The following is an 18,655-nucleotide window of genomic DNA, read 5'->3' as shown; positions in this document are numbered from 1 at the left end:
CTTCGCTTTGTTTGGAGTCATTATCGAAAAATCTCATGAAGATTGGATTTTTTTTTTTTAAAAGGACCACAAGGTCCACCATGTGCCACATTTCTTCAAACCAAACCAAACCACCCAGTGGGGTTAAGGATTGGGGAAAACATGCAGAAAGTCAGGCTGGGCTAGAAGGTGGCTTGTTACTAATTTAAAAAAAACAAAGCCTGAACAATCATTTTCAGATCAGGAGAGGAACACTCTGAGAAGCAAAAAAGGGCTAAGAGAGGACAGTGGTTAGAGCTCGGGGGACAGAGAGGAAGGGAGGCCGGGGTCTCGGGCCGACTTGCACCACCAGCCCCCCAGGCCCCGCCCTACCCAGTGAGCTCCTAGGACCCACATGGCATGGTGGGGTGGGGATCGCCGATGTCCTGCAGGCCTGGACTCCTGAGCCTGCCTCCCCAGCCCTCCGGTCAAGCCCAGCCCAGTCAAGCCCAGCCCGGCCCTCAGCTGTGCTGGCTGCTCTCCATCCCCTGCCTGGTGCAACTCTAATCGCTTGTAACCCGAAGCTCCCTTCTCCCTCCCAGACTAGAAGTCCCTAGAGGGCAGGGACCACGTCTAGTGTCTAGAGCTAAATTTAGCAAAAGCATTGTTTCTTTCTTTCTCTCCCTTTCAAACTTTTAATTTCATCTCTGTATTTGTATCTCTCTTTCCTGCCTTTTGTACCTTCTTTCTCTCTCCTTCGACAATAAAGAGCTGGCTGGGGGAGCTGTTCTTAACTTCAGATTCGTTTACAAAAGTTTCGGGGGGGGGAAATGAAAGGAAGGAATTCAGATTCCTGTCCCCCTTTTCCCACCCCAGGGGAAGGACTGAGCACGTAAAGGAATGGGGAGAGGACACAGTGGAGAACGTGGGAAAAGCTCTAAGGGAATCAGTGTGTGCTGGGGGCGGTGGTGGGGCGCTAAACCTGAAATTGTTTTGCACATCACGATCAGTACCCTCTTTAGACACGTCCATACATCTGGGTAAAGAACAGGAGGAGATAAGGAGATAGAAACTCCTGGCAGGATAAGGGTGGGGGTGGGGGGTAGTTCCTGTAATATTATAATGTCACTTGAACAATGAGAACAACTTCTGGAAGAAAAAGGGAAAGGGGCCAGGGAAGGTAGGGGGCGCGGGTTCCCAGTCCTGTGGGAAGCGAAAGTGGGCAGTTTGGCCCCAGATGGGAGACTCTGAGTCTAGGAGGGCCTGGTCCCCTGGAAGGAAAAGATGTGTGTGTTGCTGAGGGGGGAGAAACTGGCAAAGAAAACTACCAGATGAACGGACCGAAGCCCCCTGTTCCCCTAAAACACAGAACAGCAGGATTGGTGTTCAAACTAAACTCCCAGGGACCCAGCATAGGATGAGACCCCAACCTGAGACACCCCCAAAACATGTGTTCCCCCCCCCCCCCGTTAGGCTTCCTACATTTTATCTAGAAAATTCTAAGTGATCCCACTTCCTGTGAGCTTCCCTGCCATTCGGAGCTCTCTGCTGACCTCTGGTGGCCCAGAAAAGGTGTCATAAACAGGGGCAGCCCCCCTGCCCTGGGGGACCCCAACACCCAGAGCAGCCCCTGCCCCCGGGAGGGGGAGCTGTGCTAACCGGCTTCAGCCGAGGCTCAGGGCTGCACGTGGGGAGGTGTGGGGAGGAAAAAGGTAAGAAAGGCTTTCAAAGAAGGCCGCGAAGATTATGAGCTTAAGAATGTTGGAATAAAGTTTGTTAACTTAAAGAAGAGGCTTTTAATAGGAAGGGTGGGGGAGGCTTTGGCCTGAAGTTAGTATAGTTTTACTCAGTTCCCTTTGAGTTTTCAAGTCTAAAAGAGGAAGAGGAGAGAGGGTATTCAAGGAGGGTGTACGGGGGCAAGTTTCATAGGGAAGGAGTAAGTTCCCATGACAGGACTTGAGAAGCCCCTGGCCAGAGAAGTTCTCGCAGCCCGTCTCTGCTGCAGGGAGGGGAGGGAGGCGCGGAGGGATGGCAAGGGCGCCTATGCTTTCTGGAACCAAGGAACTTGGCCCCATCAGATCCAACTTCCCCTCCACTGGAAACCTGACCTAGAGAAGAGGGAGGTGACGTTGCCCCAAGCCCAGGGCTGAGCCTGACGTGGAGGATGGGGCTCTTATCCTCAGACAGGGGAGACTCTTCTCAGTAAGAGGGCCCCGCAGCGCTCAGCGGGTTTGTAGCACTGAGAGGCAGAGAGGAATTGTAAAGGAGAAAAAGCAGAACTAGCCCCCAAATCTTAGAGACCCTGAGAAACCCAATGATGCCCTCATGAATGAAAAAACAATAAGGATTTACCCTCAGCCAGTTACCGTCTCTGTAAAACAGCACTGAGCAGCCACCCCAGATTCTACCCCCTCACCTCCCTGCATCTTCCCATATTGTCTCAAATGCTACCTCCTCCAGGAGGGCTCCCTGGGTTTCCCTGATGGAAAAAGGGACCTCTGCCCACCTCTGAATTTCTCTTCTAGCCCTTGACTGGGGTCGGAAAGAATGTCCCCCTCTCCTTTGCTTCCTGCAAAGATTCTCCTAACGACAGTTACCCAGGAATCATTAACTATGCAGAGCAGAGGGCAAAAGACAGGCCTAAAACTTCCTGTACAACCTGCCATTGTGGAAAGGGCACTTTAAAGAGGGGTGTGTGTGCGTGCACGCGCGCGTGCAGCGGTGGGAAAGGGGTGCCGGCACACCTGTCCTATTAAAACTGCTCATAAAAGATTTAAGGAAGTTTTAAGTGAGAAGGACACCCCTCTCATTTTTCAGAGGAGGAAAACTGGGACCTAGAAGATGAAGCAATCTGCTCGAGGTCTCAGAACCGGTTCCCAGGAGACCCAGGGCACACGCGGGCGGAGGGCTGGGAGGTCCCCGTGTGAGAACGTTCCCATGCTGGCCGAGGTCTAACAGAGTACTAGGAGTTAAAAGGGATGAGATTTGTCCTCAGAGACCTAGTGTCTGACTGGAACCCCTTTAAAACTCCCCCTGGGCCTTGTGGGGGTGAGGAGAGCGTCCCTGAGCAAGAGGATGCGGGGAGGGGGCTGCTGAGCTCTGCCTCAGGCGCCAGCACTCGGCGAATTTTGAAAAGCCAGGCTCTCAATAGTAAAAGCCGAGCGCCATCTGCCAGCCAGTCCTGAGCAGCCTTGCTTTATTTTATTGTCTCTGCTTCCCAGTCTTAAATAATTGGCATTCTCATCTCTTTCTCTTAAGGAAAAAAAAAAAAAGATATTTCTTTCTCAGGATCCCATCCCCCCAGATAAGAATCTTATTTAAACAAAACAAAACAAAACCTCAAAAAAGAGAGAGAGAAAAAGGGAAGAAAGAAAGAAATGAGGGGATTCCTTAAGACACTGATTTCTGCTTCCCCAGTTCTGAGCTGTGTGGACCACTGGGGAGAACGGGTCAGACCCTGTTTCTCCATCGAAGGCAACCCGGGTGTCTTCCTCCTGGCCACTCACCTTCCTCCTGGTGGAATGAAAGATTAACTCCCAGTTTTAAGCCTGCCTCACTGTGGGGAGTCAAAGCTGATCTCCAGGGAATCAAGGTTTTAGGGCCAGAGAGAAAAAGGAAAGAGAAGTGTTTGCTACCTGTCAACTCAAGCCTTACGATAAGGTGTCTGCAGGGGTCTGGACTTGTCCCTGCCAGCGGGGTGCAAGTCTCCATCTAGAGTCCCTTTCCTCAAGCCCTGCCCAGCGCCTCACCTTGGGTCTCTACCTCTTTATACATACAGCTGAACACAGAGAGGCCCCCTGGCTTTCTCTTGGGCTGCCCCTCTCCTGGCCCCGGCAGGACCTAGGACTCCTTGGCAGAATCATCCCAACATGGGGTCTTGTCAATACTTTTAAGAATCAAACTTTGGCCTTTTCTGCATGTTACTTGGCAAATTCATGGAATCCTTCAACACAGCCCTAGAATCAACCCAGGTCCCAGGAATGAGACCCCTCTAGTGCTTACCCAGTGCTCTCTTTCCACGATCCTGGAACCCTCCAGAGAAGTTAGGGCTCCTCTGCCCGCCCCCTCCCAAATCAGGGTGAGGTGGGGAGCCAGCGCAAGCTCCCCAGACACCCAGCTGCCCTACGGTAAGCAATTTCCTGGGAGCGCTCCTCAGTGACCACGTCCCATCAGCAAAATGTCCAAACACTCCCATTTGGAAAGGGGCGCCCTCCCTTCAAGTGTCCATCCTAAAACCAGCCCTGGCCATTTGTTTGTGAGACAAAAATTATCTAGCATGCATCCCTTTCAGCAGCTAAGGAGGAGGAAATGAAATCATGTAAATGTTTAATTATAAATAGCTATTCGTTTTCTGGCAATCCACCTTTAAAAAATTTTTCTCCTAACATCTGGCACTTGTTTTTGGGTTCTGCCTGGACTCTTCGAAGCATTTCCTTGGAAAGACGTTGTACTTGGTCCCAGGCAAAAAGTCAAAACCAACATTCAAAAAACATGCCTTGGGTAATTTTGAGGATTCTGCATAAGAAGATCTGAGGAAGGGGGCACTTTGCTTAATTAAACTTGGAACCAATAAAAATGATATTTTTAATTTAACTTTTCCAATATATAATCTATTACACTATGAGTTTCCACTCCAACCCTTAAGTAGTCTTAATAGTAAAAGGGAAAGTTTAAATATATAGAGCTGTCTGGAGTAGAGAGTAGAGTGTTTTTTCTTTTCCTTTTGGACTTTGCAGTTAACTTAAAGGGCACAAATTCCAAATTCTCTAAGGAAAAAAAACCTATTTAAAAAAATTGGATCTCTGATGAGTCTGTAGCATCTGAAAGCTCGGTTGGGAGATCAGAAGGGGGTAAAATATACATGTTTCAGGCTCTGGACATAATAAAGGTGCAGCAAAGTCTCCCTCCATAAGGGCTCCCTGGGGGAGAGGCTGGTTAGGTGCAAGTTGCGGGGTTGAGGCCACTATTTAAAAATAAAGTGATTTAGTCCTGTTATGACACATCTGTGGAGTCTGCGGGGGGTGGGACATCGTCAACCATCTTATCAAAGACCAAGTGCAACACTCTTGATCGGGAAATGCCCTGAGGTTACTCCTTCTGGACAATCTTCTTTGACTTTGTCAGTACGTCACTCAGAGGCCTGCCTTCCACCCACCCCCCCCCCCCGACCCCTACAACGTAACTCCATGTCTTGAAATGTCAGTTGCTAAAGGTTAGGGGTCATCACCGCCATGCAGTGGGCTGGTTCCCCATGGGCCTGGGACTAAGGTGACCCAGCTCGCGGGGCCCACACCCTTGTCGCTGGTGTGCACACACTACTCACAGGCTCCATCTGTGTTTCGTGGGACACGTGTGGAGTGGGGCCCCGGCCACATCGGGGCTGCTGTGTTATCAGCAGCCACCTGAGTCCTAGTCCTTGATATCTTAGCCAGAAGTCTCTACAGTGCAGAGTGAATTAATTCCTGCACACCAGACAGAGGTGGAATTCCCCACAAAGGCCCCCTAAAGAACCCCTAAGCGGTAGACGGGATTGTTTAAGGGTTAAAATCCACTGAGGCCCTGATTTCTCCTGGCCCACTGATTAGCTACGGGACCGACTTGGTTAATCTGAGTCAACGATCAATTCAGTATTTGCTTCCCTGGAATAATTCCCTTTTCTATTCTGCTCAGGTCACCTTCTTTTCTGAGAGTTTTGGAAATGAATTCTGCCCAAGTTTTGGGATCACAGACATGGGAATAAATATTTCTGACTGGTTCTTAGTAACTGAAGGCAAGAGGTAACTTTTCTTTTTAAAGTGTTCAAGTTATGGCCTGTATGGTCCCACCCTTTCCCAGAATTTGATGTTGCTAATTTCGGGGCAGCAGTTCTCAACTGGGGATGACTTCTGCCCCACCCCGCAGGGGACACTTGGCAATGACTGGATGTGTATGTGGTGGTGGGTGGGGTGGACAGGGTGTGTGTGCGTGTGCGTATGCGTATTGCTGGCATCTGGAGGGTAGAGGTCAGAGCTGCTGCATACATCCCTCAGTGCACAGGATGGTCCCTAGGACAAAATGTCAGTGGAGCCACTATGGAAGACCCCTGTGTTAGACAGAGCCCCCTGAGAATACTGAAATCTTAGCACAGAGCCAAAAGGGAGAAGTCACGGCTTAAAAATAAAAGGCTAGGTTTGTCGAAAGCTTTGGGGCCTATTAAATCTGGGGTGGGGGTGGGGGTGAACAGGGACCCTCCCCGGCCGTCCCTGGCTGGCTCCTTCCCAGCTCATTCCTCCTGTGGATGTGACACCTTTTCTTCTGCCTGTGCCATCTCACCATCTAGTGGCCACCTGAAACACCGGCTCACCTCCACCGTCTCCAGGCCCTTCTAGATGCAGGCATTTAAAAAACTCATATTGGTGGGGGGCTGCGGGTGGAAGGACCCCTGAATGACGTACATGATTTTATTAATCAGTTAATTCGGCATCTTGCAGGCCTAACAGACCTACACAGAGAATGGCTATGGGGAATTAAGATGGACACTTTGTATGATACAATTTCAGAAGCCCACAAAAGCCAAGAAACTCGAGGGGCTGGCGACAGAGGACCCCACTGGGCTTCTGCTGAGGTCCTTGCGACGCTTGGGAGCTACCTAATATAACCACAGAGAAAGTGGCCTCCACTGAAGAGGGTGGGTCCAAGTGGCCCCAGTGATTTCAGCAGCCACTTGCTTTCTAAGTAACCCCACCTATTCTGGACAGCTAAAGAAACAGAGGCCCTGGGCTACTTTTACAGCTAAAGAAACAGAGGCCCTGGGCTTGTGGTCCCAGAGGTCGGGGGGAGCTGGATGGACACTTTTTCCTATTTTCTGTGGCAGAGCCTGGGCCAGCAGTCCTTTCTGGTCCTGGACTAGAGCGCAATGCCTGATTTTAGTCTTTGTGGGTCATGAAACAAATGATTCTTTCTTTTCAAAAATCCCACAGCTGCAAACTTACCTGAAGGCAGGTTCCCTAGAAAAAAATGAGCAGTCAGTTTGAGCAAAGGCAAAGCTGTTCAAATAGGAGGGAGGAGAGAGGCCGCGTGGTGCTTTGAAGGAAGGGGAGAAGCAAGAGCTGCGTTCCCCACGTTCTCATTTCCTTCTAAGAACCGGCGCCTGGCGCCGGCACCGAGCTCGCGAAGGCTTGACTGGCACTCCTGAGAAAGTGAGTGAGAGAGGCTTCGCTTCCCATGATGAACTCACAAAAGGAAGTTTAAGGCACTCACTCTGTCCCACACACCAATGATGTGTGACAACTTCGGAATCGCTGACTGACTCATAATAAATTCAGGATCGGATAACAATTTACACCGTTACACCTCTCTCCTCGCCCCAAATTGAATCATTAAGAAGCATTTAGTGAAAGCTAACGTTCAACTTCTGTGGGCAGAACCCCACGAGTCAAAGTGCTCAGGAATTCTCCTGAGGTTTAACAAATTACCCTATAAAGCAACGTGGGACTTTCCTTCTGAGGAATACGGGAGAGGCACACTCCTTTGCTTTTCACTGCTCTGTTACAGCTCAGTTACCTAACATCCTTCCCTTGTGACAGCCCCCAGGTGCCACCTGTGTAAAACTGTGCCAGGAGTCCTGACTGCCAAGGGGGACACCTTCAAACGTTTGCTGTTTGTCAGAGAGCAGAGCATCCTGTGTCTGAACTGCGCGTGACAGGCAACAATCACGAAAACTCAAACGTGGCTTTTTGTGTGTTGTTCCCTACCTCATTCTTGGAGGTCTCCTCATCTTCCATTCCCAGTGGCTGGCCTGTTTCACCATCTGGCTGTCGGGAAGGAAAACTAGAGACAATCTTTTTTTTTTTTTTTTTTTTTTGCACGTGTAATAAGCACAGAGCAATCTGGGCGCAGGTCCCCTGGGCTCAACCACAGTCTTGAGATGATTTATAGGAAAGAGCTAGTCAAAGAGAAGGAGGGAGTGGGGATGGGGGATCAGCAAGGGGGGGTAGGTGACCCTGTCTCAGGACAAGTAAAAAAAGATCTTGTCCGTCACCTCAGAGCGACTCCACAGCATCATGACTTTGGCAAGTTGTCCTCGGTCTACTGCTTGACCTTTATTTACAAAACATGTACAGAGAGTGTACTCTGAAACGTGGAGACAGAAAGGCAGGCAGGATGGGTGCTCCCTGGCCCTCCCCCAGGGCCAGCTGGAGTCTGGGGCGTCCCACCAGCCCTCCTCAGTTCAACAGAGGCCACTTAGGACTTGCTGATTCTTCAGCTGCCCCTCTTTCTCTCGCTCCCGGAAGAAATGAGGATCTTAAGCTTGCAGGGTGACTGCAAGCCAGAATAGGAATCTGATGGGGCAAAGACTCTGGCTACTTCTGTGAAATCTGTTAAGGTTAATGTTCGCAGGGCCAGAGTCTCAGCGTCCAAATTATTGGGGGGGCACCTGGGCTGGAGACTGACCAGTATATTTTGTTTCCTCCTGGGCTGTTTTTTTTTTTTTTTTCACATTTTATTTATTATTGTATTATTTAATTATTTTATTTTGGTGGGGGGTAGGTAATTAGGTTTGTTTATTTTTAGTGGAGGTACTGGGGATTGAACCCAGGACCTCGTGCATGCTAAGCACGTGCTCTGCCACACTTGAGCTATACCCTCCCTCCTGGGTTGTTTGAATGGGGGGTGGGAACCCTGTCCCATCAATGGGCCCTGTCCTTTCTGTTCTGCAAATTGCCACACTTCCTGGGAAATCTGATTTTAACAAAGACATCTGGTATGTTAATGTCACTTTCCATTAGGAACCCCAGGAGGCACAAGGTGGGTTGGGAAGATCCCTACCTTTGCCACAGGTTGAAGGAACCAAGGAGCACAGTACAATTTTCCTTTGTTATTTATGTGCTTCCTAGAAGTTGCTTAATGCAGAGGGATTTGAAGAGCCACAATTTTGCTGGGAGCAAGGGGTAAGTTTTATTAGGTGGGGAAATTGACTCTAAAGAGAAGACGCATGGCCAGTGTAGAGGGTTTCAAATCTAGTTAATTAGGTTACCTTCTCTAAAAAAGAAATTTAGTTTTCTGCTTAATACCAACATTCCTCCATAAAAGTCAAAGGTGATTTCTAAGATTACGCACTGACTCTCACTGAGATGGAATTAACCTTGACTAAAAGGAAGGGATACTTTTTAAAAAATAATCACTATGAAGAATATTGACCAAGAGTTATTTTAATAGGGTCATTAGATCCAGGCCAGGAGATTCTAAGCAGCCTATTACACGCTAATACTAAAAATGCAGGGGGAGGTGGGCTCTGCATCAAAGCAGCTGTATTTTAAAATTATTCTTATTATTTTTTAATGTGGAAACCTGAGTAAAGAGAAAAGCTTTTAGACCCCGCTGAAGAACACTACTGGGGGATTTTAAAAAGACTTTAAAGAATACCTGCATTTTAAAAAGTCCAAAGAATAGACTAAGACTGCAGTGTTGGCAGATGAGTTAAAGCAAATGTGGAAACTAAATATCACCATTGCAATGACAGGTATCCCAGAAATGGGGAGGCTCCCGTTTCACACACACTCAATGGACATTTATAGCCAGGGATCTGTCTGGGTCTGGCTGTAATTCAGGAAGCAGAAGACGGCTGGACACCTGTCATCTGATGAGGGATTTGAAGAGCACATAGCACAGTGACAATGATCATGCTTTCCATGGAAATAATGCTTCATAGCTTATGGCCACATTTGAAGGGCTGGTGAAGCATGGTCTTGTCTGAAGCAGAAACTTTTGATTCCCTTCACTTACCTCGCAGTCTTTGAGCAAAAGTCCTGACATTTAATCCCTGAGCTTTTAGGTTTATTTGCCTGTGAAATGGGGTCCCATCACAGTTTTTATTGCCCAAGGCTGTTGCAAAGGACCAATATGGCTGGATGAAAGGCTTTTGAAAATACAATAAGAATGTGCTGTCATTCCATGTCATTGTTACTATTACTGGTTACTAATAACCCTGAAGGTAGTGAGGCTATGCTTTCAAGCCAAGGGAGGGGGAAGTTGGGGTAGGAGGAATATACAAAAAAGTGACAAACCCCACTTTTTTTTTTTTGCTTAATACCAGTTTTCCATGGTGTGTATATATATATAAAATGTAGGCAAATTATAAAAATTAGCATAGCTGCATAGAAAAACTTTCATTTTTTTGAAAAAAATCTATAGGAAATTGGATTTTAAAGGGCAAGGAAGAGATTCTTGGCTTGATCAGCCATGGCTCAGTGGAGGCAGTCTGAATACTGAAAAATGGCTGAATTGGAAAAAAAAAAAAAAAAAAAGAATGGGAGGGAGGTGCACCGCAGCAGGTTGAGGTGGATTCATCACTGTTGCACCTGGTGGCATAAATAAATGATCATATAATTGAGGCTCACTGTATAAATAAAGTGTCATAGCAGAAGAGCCATTACTATATACAGCATTTGCCTGCACAATTTCAATACACGCAGCAGGTACTAAGAAATTCTAATCTAGCAGCCCCTTCAATTCTTAAAAAAATTGAGGGACTCACCCAAATTAGGTTTCCAAAAACATGTTTAAGCCTCCAAAATTATTCAAAAAGGCAAGAGAAACAGGGGAATAGGTCTGTTCTTGGATAGTGTTGAATAAGAAAAAGGCTTCAACTTTTTAGCTATTCTAGACTTTGAGTCATGTTATTGATTATCTAAGTATCTATCTTTTTCCTTTTTAAGATTCCCTATAATGTGGTTAAGCTGCTCGGGCAATAAAAACGGAGAGGGTATATACACACACACACACATTTTTAAAGCAAAAGACGAATCTGCAGGTCACAAACTAGGAACTATATCAAAGGATGGTCATTTGCTCTGCATTTTCAGGGGTAGGAATATATGAGTGTCTTGTTGTAGATGTTAGGATTAAAACGCTAGTGAAAAGTCTCGTCTTCAGTGTAACTGACTCTCCCCCTTCCTCCTCTCCCTCGCCCCCATCAGCAATGCTGACCCAGTGGGGAACCTCTCGTCACTTTTGCAAATGGAAACCTCGTCAGAGTGTAGCCTGCCCCAACAAACTGCACTGCCACAGCAGGCAACCTGGCTGAGTTCAGGTTCCTGCTTGCCGGGGCCCAAGGTCTACACTGTGTCTGAATGTGCCTGACCTGGGGGAAGAGCCAGAATGATGGCAGGGTGACCCCAGCTAATTTCCTTTAATTAAGGTGAAATCTTCTGCCTGGATATAAAACAAGGGTAAACCAGAGAAACTTCTAGTTTTCTTAAGGCTTGGCCCGAGACATGGACTGTTTACTGCAGGGTTGGTGTTTGCATAATGTATGGTATAAGTCTCCAGTCCTGATTTAAGTGGACTGTGTGCCCTACCCCGACCGCAGACCCCCAGAATAGAGGACTCACAATGTGGAGCAAAGGAGAATTTGGTGAACATCTGCTTGAAAGCTTCATTTCACAAATGAGGCAACTGAGGCCCCAGCAAGTAAGGGACCCTGCCAGTTAGGAGTCAAGTGCACAATGTCACTTGGCTCTCCTGTCTGCCCCTAATTGTGACTCCTCCCCCATCACAGGGCTATGCTTAGAATATTAAAATGGGACTGTTATGGCAAAAATCAATTGTCTGCAGGAAAACAGTGCATTGTCCTTTAAGGCTCACACCTTTCATGCAGCTGGGATATCTGAAATGTCAAACTACCTCCCTTCTGTATGTTTTTGGGAAAAGGATGCTGTCATTATTTCCTTGGGAGGGCATACATAAAATGGCCATCACATTTAAAACTGAATCGTGAGAGGCACACATCACAACAGCATACAGTTATGCCCATAAAGCCATTAATAGAAGCCATCACATATAAAATATTGAGCAAACAGAGATAGCATAGCCTTAAAAAGTGTGATCTTGAAATCCCTTGAAAAGTCTTAGAGGATAAAATAAATTAAGATTGTGGAGTTTCACTTTGGAAATTGTCACTTTAGCCACACATTCAGACCATTGCTAATTGCCACTTTGATTAAATGGGGCAGGGGAGTCGAGCCCCAGATTTGAGCTAAGGAGAATCTGGAGAAGGGGGAGATGAGGAAGGGGGGAATTGCGGCAGGCCAGGGAAGGACATATTGGAGAGGGTCTTGCTGTAGGTGGAGGTGGGAGGGGCCTGGAGAGGAGAGGGGCCTTGAAAGGTGGGCATAGGTAAAGGGAGGAGGGGGACGGCCAGGGCCACCAAAGGTACCCTTCCAATGGGATCATTAATACAAGACCTTCTTAATTTTTTTGGAACCAAGCCCATATGCAGAGAGGATCTTACCTTTGAGCCTCTTTGCCCCCAGCTAAGGCTGCTTGAAAAAATTCACATGTAAACATTTACATGTCTCTCAAGTGATATTCACAGTTTTCCCAAATTTTGTTCACAGACTTAAAATACACTGGAAGCATTTTTTAAAAAGTTTTATTTTCATTGCATTTCAAACACAAGATGGGCATTCCACCCCCAACGCATAACCCCTCTCTTTTTAAATCAAGCCCCTCCTACTGTATTCTGTAAAAGGGCAAATGATTGGCTTACCTCTGGCTCTTCCCTAGGAAAAAAATGATTTCATGTTTTTTCAACATAGCCACGCCCACCGCCCTGGAACCAGCCCTTTGTGGTTTTGGACCCAGGCTTGACTACAGCGCGTGAGGTGGGGTTTTTCTTTTCCTCCCTCCTCCCTCCATCCCCCCACCGGGTGAGCCGAGTGTGTGCGGAATACCGAATTGATGCGCGCAGCCCCGGACGCCCCAGATACCTGAGTGTCTGGTTTTTCAACCGTTAAGGCGGGAGGGTTTGGCGAACGAATGAGAAGTGAGGAAACGCTTAGCGCAAAGAGAAAAAAGAGAGAAAGACAGACAGAAAACAGGTTATGGAGGCCGGCCGCAGGCGGCCCCCTCCCCCCACCCAGCGGGTGGCCCGAGGGCTCCCACTACCTTCTCCGCAGTTTTCGCGCCGCCGGCTGCAGAGCGCCCGCGCACAGGTACCACCGGAGTGTGCGAACACGGAAAGTTTTTGCCCGCGCAATGGCGCAAAACACAAGACAGCCCATTCCCCAGTACAAGTCCACAGTCGGCGGGTAATTTGGGGAGTGCCAGGGGGGGAACTGGAGAACACTTGAGCATGTCATGCACAGGCGGACACAATATGGACACCAACACACACCAACAACAAGCTGTCTGAGTCTAAGCAGCCGTGCCAGGCGAGGCGGGGACGCACCTTTCCCAGTGACCCCAACCCACCACGGCCCCAGCCAGCCTAGCCTGGGCAACCCCGAGACCCCTCCCCAGCAGTTCCTGGCTCACCTGAAGCCCCCGCCTTTCTTGCCGGCCCCCACCCCACGACTCGGGGACGTCTTACGGTCGCTGGCGCTGGTTTGTCCAGCTGGAAACGACCCTCAGTGTTGTACGGCACCACTTTTCCCGGCACCATTTTTCTCCCTAGAGGGCATAGACTTCGCCACCCAAGCCCACCCCAGACCCTCCCGCTCCCAGGGCAAAGTTAGGGCCCCTCGCTGGAACTTTCTAGCAGGCTCTTTCCGCCTTTGCCCAGACCGCCCTCCTCCCGCCACCAGGCCCCGAGCCCCATCGGGCAGCCCTGCCACCCCATCCCGGGGTCCCCGGGCGGCCCTGCTCTCCACGGGCAGAGTCCGCCGCATTACCTAGAAGCAGCAGGCGGTGCGTACACATGTAGCCCATCTTCTCGTTCTGGAGTTGCTTGTCGATGAGCTTGCTGCGTTTCTTCTCTGCGCGCTTCTGGGCGCGCTTCTCCAGGCTTTCCTTGCGGACCTGTCTGCGCTTCTCCGCCAGGGGAACCTTCTTGACCTTGGGGCTGGTGGAGCCCCTGGACTGGGGGCTCTCAGATCGGCAGAAGCAGCCTCCGAAGGCCTGGACAAGGAAGTTGCGGAGCAAGTTGCGCCGGGGCTTTCGGCGGCGGCGGCTTCGCCTGGACTGCAACCAGCGGCGGCATCCGAAGGTCCCATCGTCGGATTCGTCTCCGCTGTCGCTGCTGACTGATATTTCGTCGTCGTCGCGGTCGCAGCTGCGGTCGGACCTGCCCCGCCAGGCATATGCGCGAGGAGGCTGCGGAGTAGGCGGATCGGCAGCCTGGATCTCGGGGCTGGGGGGTCTAAGGAACCGGATCTTGGGTCGGGCTCCTGAGGCAGGGGCAGCAGGGGCGGCCCGGGCGGCAGAAGCAGCCGGAGCGGCTGTGGCTGCTCGGGCGGCCGAAGCGGCCGGAGCGGCAGGGGCTGCCCCGGCGGCAGGAGCGGCCGGGGCGGCAGTGGCTGCCCCGGCGGCTGGACTGCCAGGGGTGGCAGGGGCTGCGCCAGTGGCTGGAGCGTCAGGGGCTGCTCCCGCGGCTGGAGAGGCAGGGGCGCTAGAGGCTGCCCCGGCAGCAAGAGAGGCAGGGGCTGCCCCAGTGGCAGGGGTTCCGTCCCCGGAATTGGGGGCTTTGCCTCCTTCCGCCAAAGCTGTGGCTGAGCCTCCTTCCATCTCGGCTTCTTCTCCCTCAGTTGGGGGTCTCTCTCCCTCTGCTTGCTCTCTCTTAACTGGGGCTCCAGAGATCTCGATGGGCGGGCCGTCAAGTGCGATTGGGGGGCTGTCCATGTTGACGGGAGCGTCGTCGACCCCAACGGGGGCGCTGCCAATCTCGCGCGGGGGTCCGGAGATCTCCATCGGGGGGCTGTCGCCCGCGAAGTGTGGAAGAGGTCTGACAGCCTCTCGGGATGGGCTGCCGCTGATGCCTGGGACCCAGAGGGGGGGCTCGTTCGTGGCGGGAGCGATGAGGACCGCACTCGGGATCCCGACTGCCGCGATCTGGCTGCCGCCACCGCCGTCGATTTGTGGGATAGCTCGGGGGAGCCCGGGGGGTGGGCTGTCGTCCCCAAAGGCTGCTCCATCAAACTCAAATGGCATAGCCTCCTCAGGGGGAGGACTGCAGCCTCCTCTGAACCCCGCGTTTGCAGGTCTGAGGGCTTGGGGCTCCTTGGGAGGAGCACTGAAGACCCCCGCACCTGGACCTCCTGGAGCAAGGTCTGAGACCTGCGAGAGAGGTTGGCTGCAGAGAGTTTGGCTGCAGCCTCCCTGGGCAGGCTGCTCAAACTCAAAGGGCATAGCTTCTTCGGGCGGAGGGCTGTAGCTTCCCAGGCTTGCTCTGGCCTCACCAAAGACTCTGGGCTCCACGATGGCTGGGCTGGAGGCCTCAAGGCCTGCACAGGTCCCAGTGGTGTCTCCAGGGTGCTCCAGGGTAGGCCAGTAGTCTCCCATGCTGGACTGCTCGACCTCGAAGGGCATGGTTTCCTCAGGAGGTGGGCTGTAGCCTCCATGGGCTCCGGCTTCCTCGACGGCCTGGCAGAGGCCCTGGAAGTTGGGCCTGGAGACCTCTGGGACTCCACAGGTCTCACCTTCAACCTCAACGGTGATGGGCTCGCTGTGAGGCGGTTCGGTCTCCATCTCTTCGGCTGCGCCAGGCCCAGCACCGGGGGCAGCTGCCCCTGGGGCCTCCAAGGGTGGTTGCTCGGGCTGTTGCCCGAGTTCAAGGGGGATATTGTGTTGTCCTGACATATTATTGCCGTCGAGGCAGTTGCGCACGCCCATAACACGGTGGCGGTTTCTTAAAATAAACTTGGGGCCCCGTGAGACGGAGCACCCAACCAAACTAGGGTGAAAAAAATTTTCCAAAAAAAAAATCAAAGTATCAGCTAGAAAGTTCTCCAACCCCACTTTCTAACCCTCCTGAGGTCAGGGGGTTCAGGGCCTCAAACCCCAGACCGTGGCAGAAACAAATCTATTGTTGCTGGTTGAGTCTTGGTTCCTTCCTGGCCACTTTTTATCCCCTCAGGTTGCCCCTGGCCTCCCCACTTTGGCCTGTCCTTGTCCCCTCCTCTCTTTCTCTCAGCTCCAGGCCAACTCCGCCTGCTTGGATCAGAGGAGCGCGCCGATTCGGTCCGAAAATCGCTCGTAGTGCTCTCCTTCTGCCACCAGGGGACGCCGGCCCTGGTGCCTAGGTGGCTCCTGGAGCTGGTTCCAGGCGCCGGGAGCCCCGGACTTTGGGTAAGGGGGCTGATGAGCTCAGGCCTCGCAGGGACGTTTTGGCTCCTTCCACTCCTCTCCCTGACTGATTTGGAGTCTTTCTCCTCTCTTCTCCCCTGGCCAGAGAGAGAGCTCTCCTGCGTTGCGGGACACGTGACGCAAGACGTGGGCCCTGGGCTGCTTGAACGCAGGAGCTGAAACTCTCCCTCCCATACCCAAATGACTCTCCTCAGGGGGAGGGGGGACTGCAGGAGGGTTTCATAACCCCAAAATACCCCTGAACACCAGAGCCGCAGCCCCCACCCCTGGGCAGCCTCCAATCCCAAGCCCTAAGTCTGGAGCGCAAGGCTTTGGGCGCGTGAGAAGGGGGTGCGGGCGCGCGCGGAAATGCGACAGGTGGTCGTGAGCCCACCGGCGGAGCAGATAGGAGGCGAGGGGCAAAGGGGCAGCCGAGGTGCGCACGTAATTTGTTTTTAAAACGCACTGGGGTACTTTCTGCGGCTTCTGCAGGTTTTCTTTGCCGTTTTGCCAAGGCTGGCTCCTGTAAAGCACTTCAGTGTCCCCCATCCCCACCACACTCGGGGTCTCCACAGTAGCCTAGCACAACACAGGCAGGGTTCACCCTCATTTAAGGGGACGACGATATATACAGGGGAATAGAGGGTCTTGCTCATGTACCACGGAGACTCGCTAAGCGGTAGCTGCCGCGGCACGGAACCAGGGGCGCGGGACGCACAGGAGACCCCTCAGAATGCGGGCCCCAGACTTTCGGGGGGCCCTACTGTTCTGGGAAAGGGCTAAATGGAATTTCAGTTGAGATTTACGGCCGGTTTAGGGTGGTCTCGGAGACTGAACAACCCCGTGCGCACCGAACCTAAAGATACACACCGTGCCGTGCATGCAGCTGCGGCCGCGGTGCGCGGCTCCCTACCTCAGGTACCGGCTGCAGGGTTAGTCGGTCAGCTCCTCTAGCTCCTCTTCGACCCCACTCCAGCCCCTCTCCAGCCCCTCTCCTCTCGCTATGGGTCTCCCAGAGCAGCCGCTTTACTTTTCCGATGCTTGAGCCCGCTGAGGCGGCAATAAGCCCGACTATAAACCCGGCAGTGGCCGGGCTGCGCTCCTGTCACCATAGCGCGTGGTGGGCTCAGAGCCGGCTGAGAGTAATGTCCACATCTGGGTGGGCTTGGTGCGTGCACACACACTGCTCTGGGTTTGGGGTCTGCGGAGGGATTTGAGCTCCGGGAAAAATTTTGCTGTTTGTGGTTCACGTAAAACACTGGACACGGGCATCAGATCTGTCTCGGCTGTGGATGACACGGACCTGAGTCACTTTTAGGTGCAAGGCAGCTGGGCAGGACGCAGGTGGTCGGCTGGCCTTAGGGCAGGGAGGAGTGGCGAGATGAGTGTTACACAGGGTGGGCTGCGGCAAGCGGAGCGCACCGCCTGGTTTGCTGTGTCTAGGAGCCGCAGGCGGGGTAACTACGCACGCACACTCCAATCTCATTAAATTTTAACACATCGCTCTTAGAAAGAGGGGGTCATAGCCACTGTGCATCATGGTCCCCACATCCCCCAACCCTGTGGCCACCCTGCGCAGAGGGAAGCTGACAAAATCGGACCCTGGGTAACATTCGGAGCCCCCCTAAACGCATATAATCTCAGCTGTATGGGTCTACACACTTCTAAGTGCCAATACTGAACTTTGGTTCAAACTTTGGACAACTATCGCCACGCGCGACGGCTCAACCATTTGGGTATCCACTGAATGGTCCAGATGGGTCGCCACAGTCAACTCAATCCCCTCCGACCCCAGCGCTGGGTCAGCCATTGGGCTGGGGTCACGCCAATCAAGGCTGCCTGGCGAATGAGCAGGGGCCGTCAGACCGGAAAACGGATATGAGTGGGAGGTCCAATAGGGGGCGCCGCGTTGGAACGCCCTAAGAGGCTGTGCTGCTGGGGTGGTTGAAAGCGGTTGGTAGGCGGCGTATGGCGACCAGGCCTGGGATGCCACGAGGCTGGCTGGCGCCGTGGGGGCACTCTTCCTGACGCCCCAAGTCACAAAGGCTGAAGGGGGGGGGGGGGTCGGGGCTGTCAGGGGCCGACCCTCGTTCTCGCTGATGGCGGTGGCCAAACCCCCCCTAACACAGGGATCCGCCGCTGGGGGCGAGGCGAGGAGGATTTCCAGGGCCTGGAGGTAGAGGGCCAAGACCCTGAGGAGAGAGGGGGCTGAGTGCCCCCGATGCAGAGGAGCTGCCCCAGATGGATAAGGAGTTGAGGGCCCGGGGATGCTGAGCCCTGCCAAGTGGAAGGTCAGTAGATGTCGGGATTTGGAGCCTCAGGGAGGCCGCGATGGGGGCTCCAAAGGGACGGTTTGCTCTCGCCAGGCCTCGCGCGCAGCCCACTTCACTTCGGCTCTTTCCCAAAGCACTGTTTCTCTAGGAATGGGTACAGGGTTTCTGTTCTGCTTCCTCGTGAGCCTGTGGGACACCTTTGTTAAACAGTCTCTCTGGCATCTTGTTTGCTTGCCAGGAGAGCACACGCATTGACGGAATAAGGATGGGGTAGAGAGCAATCTTGCTTAGGGGAGCAGAGGCAACATGAAAATGAAAAGAAAAAAAAAAACCCTCCAATTGGGAGGACCTTGAAAGTCTTCTCGGAGAAAATGGAGTTTCAG

At 52.2% G+C, this 18,655-nt stretch overlaps 3 protein-coding genes and 1 long non-coding RNA gene across 6 annotated transcripts in view; 1 reads left to right on the top strand and 3 right to left on the bottom strand.

Moving 5' to 3' along the window:
- LOC102509921 (neuroendocrine secretory protein 55) overlaps positions 1 to 18,655 on the bottom strand; it is a 52,730-nt gene that overhangs the window by 23,590 nt on the left and 10,485 nt on the right. The window lies entirely within an intron of this gene.
- Positions 1 to 18,655, bottom strand: part of LOC102513869 (guanine nucleotide-binding protein G(s) subunit alpha) — a 65,687-nt gene that overhangs the window by 37,579 nt on the left and 9,453 nt on the right. The gene's annotated exons all lie outside the window — the stretch shown is intronic.
- On the bottom strand, positions 13,193 to 15,693 carry LOC102517137 (guanine nucleotide-binding protein G(s) subunit alpha isoforms XLas-like). The gene is made up of 2 exons (XM_032461443.1): positions 13,611 to 15,693; positions 13,193 to 13,389 (listed from the first exon to the last, which is right to left on the bottom strand). The coding sequence occupies exons 1-2, from the start codon at positions 15,544 to 15,546 to the stop codon at positions 13,208 to 13,210; spliced, it is 2,118 nt and encodes a 705-aa protein (XP_032317334.1). The 5' UTR covers positions 15,547 to 15,693; the 3' UTR covers positions 13,193 to 13,207.
- The window catches only part of LOC106729815, a 32,882-nt gene continuing 32,121 nt past the window's right edge, over positions 17,895 to 18,655 (top strand). The window contains exon 1 of the long non-coding RNA XR_001366223.2: positions 17,895 to 18,290. This is a non-coding gene — a long non-coding RNA (uncharacterized LOC106729815). The remainder of the gene's footprint in view (positions 18,291 to 18,655) is intronic.

The sequence above is a fragment of the Camelus ferus genome, chromosome 19, assembly GCF_009834535.1.
Source record: "Camelus ferus isolate YT-003-E chromosome 19, BCGSAC_Cfer_1.0, whole genome shotgun sequence".
Taxonomy (NCBI): Eukaryota; Metazoa; Chordata; class Mammalia; order Artiodactyla; family Camelidae; genus Camelus; species Camelus ferus.
The sequence above is the reverse complement of the archived record's forward strand: the minus strand, read 5'-3'. Positions and strand labels throughout refer to the sequence as shown.

Coding starts and splice junctions, on each gene's coding strand:
- LOC102517137 (XM_032461443.1), bottom strand. CDS start 15,546: ATGGGCGTGCGCAACTGCCTCGACGGCAATAATATGTCAGGACAACAC. Junction 13,390..13,610: donor GCACCGCCTGCTGCTTCTAG/GTAATGCGGCGG, acceptor TATGCCCTCTAG/GGAGAAAAATGGTGCCGGGA.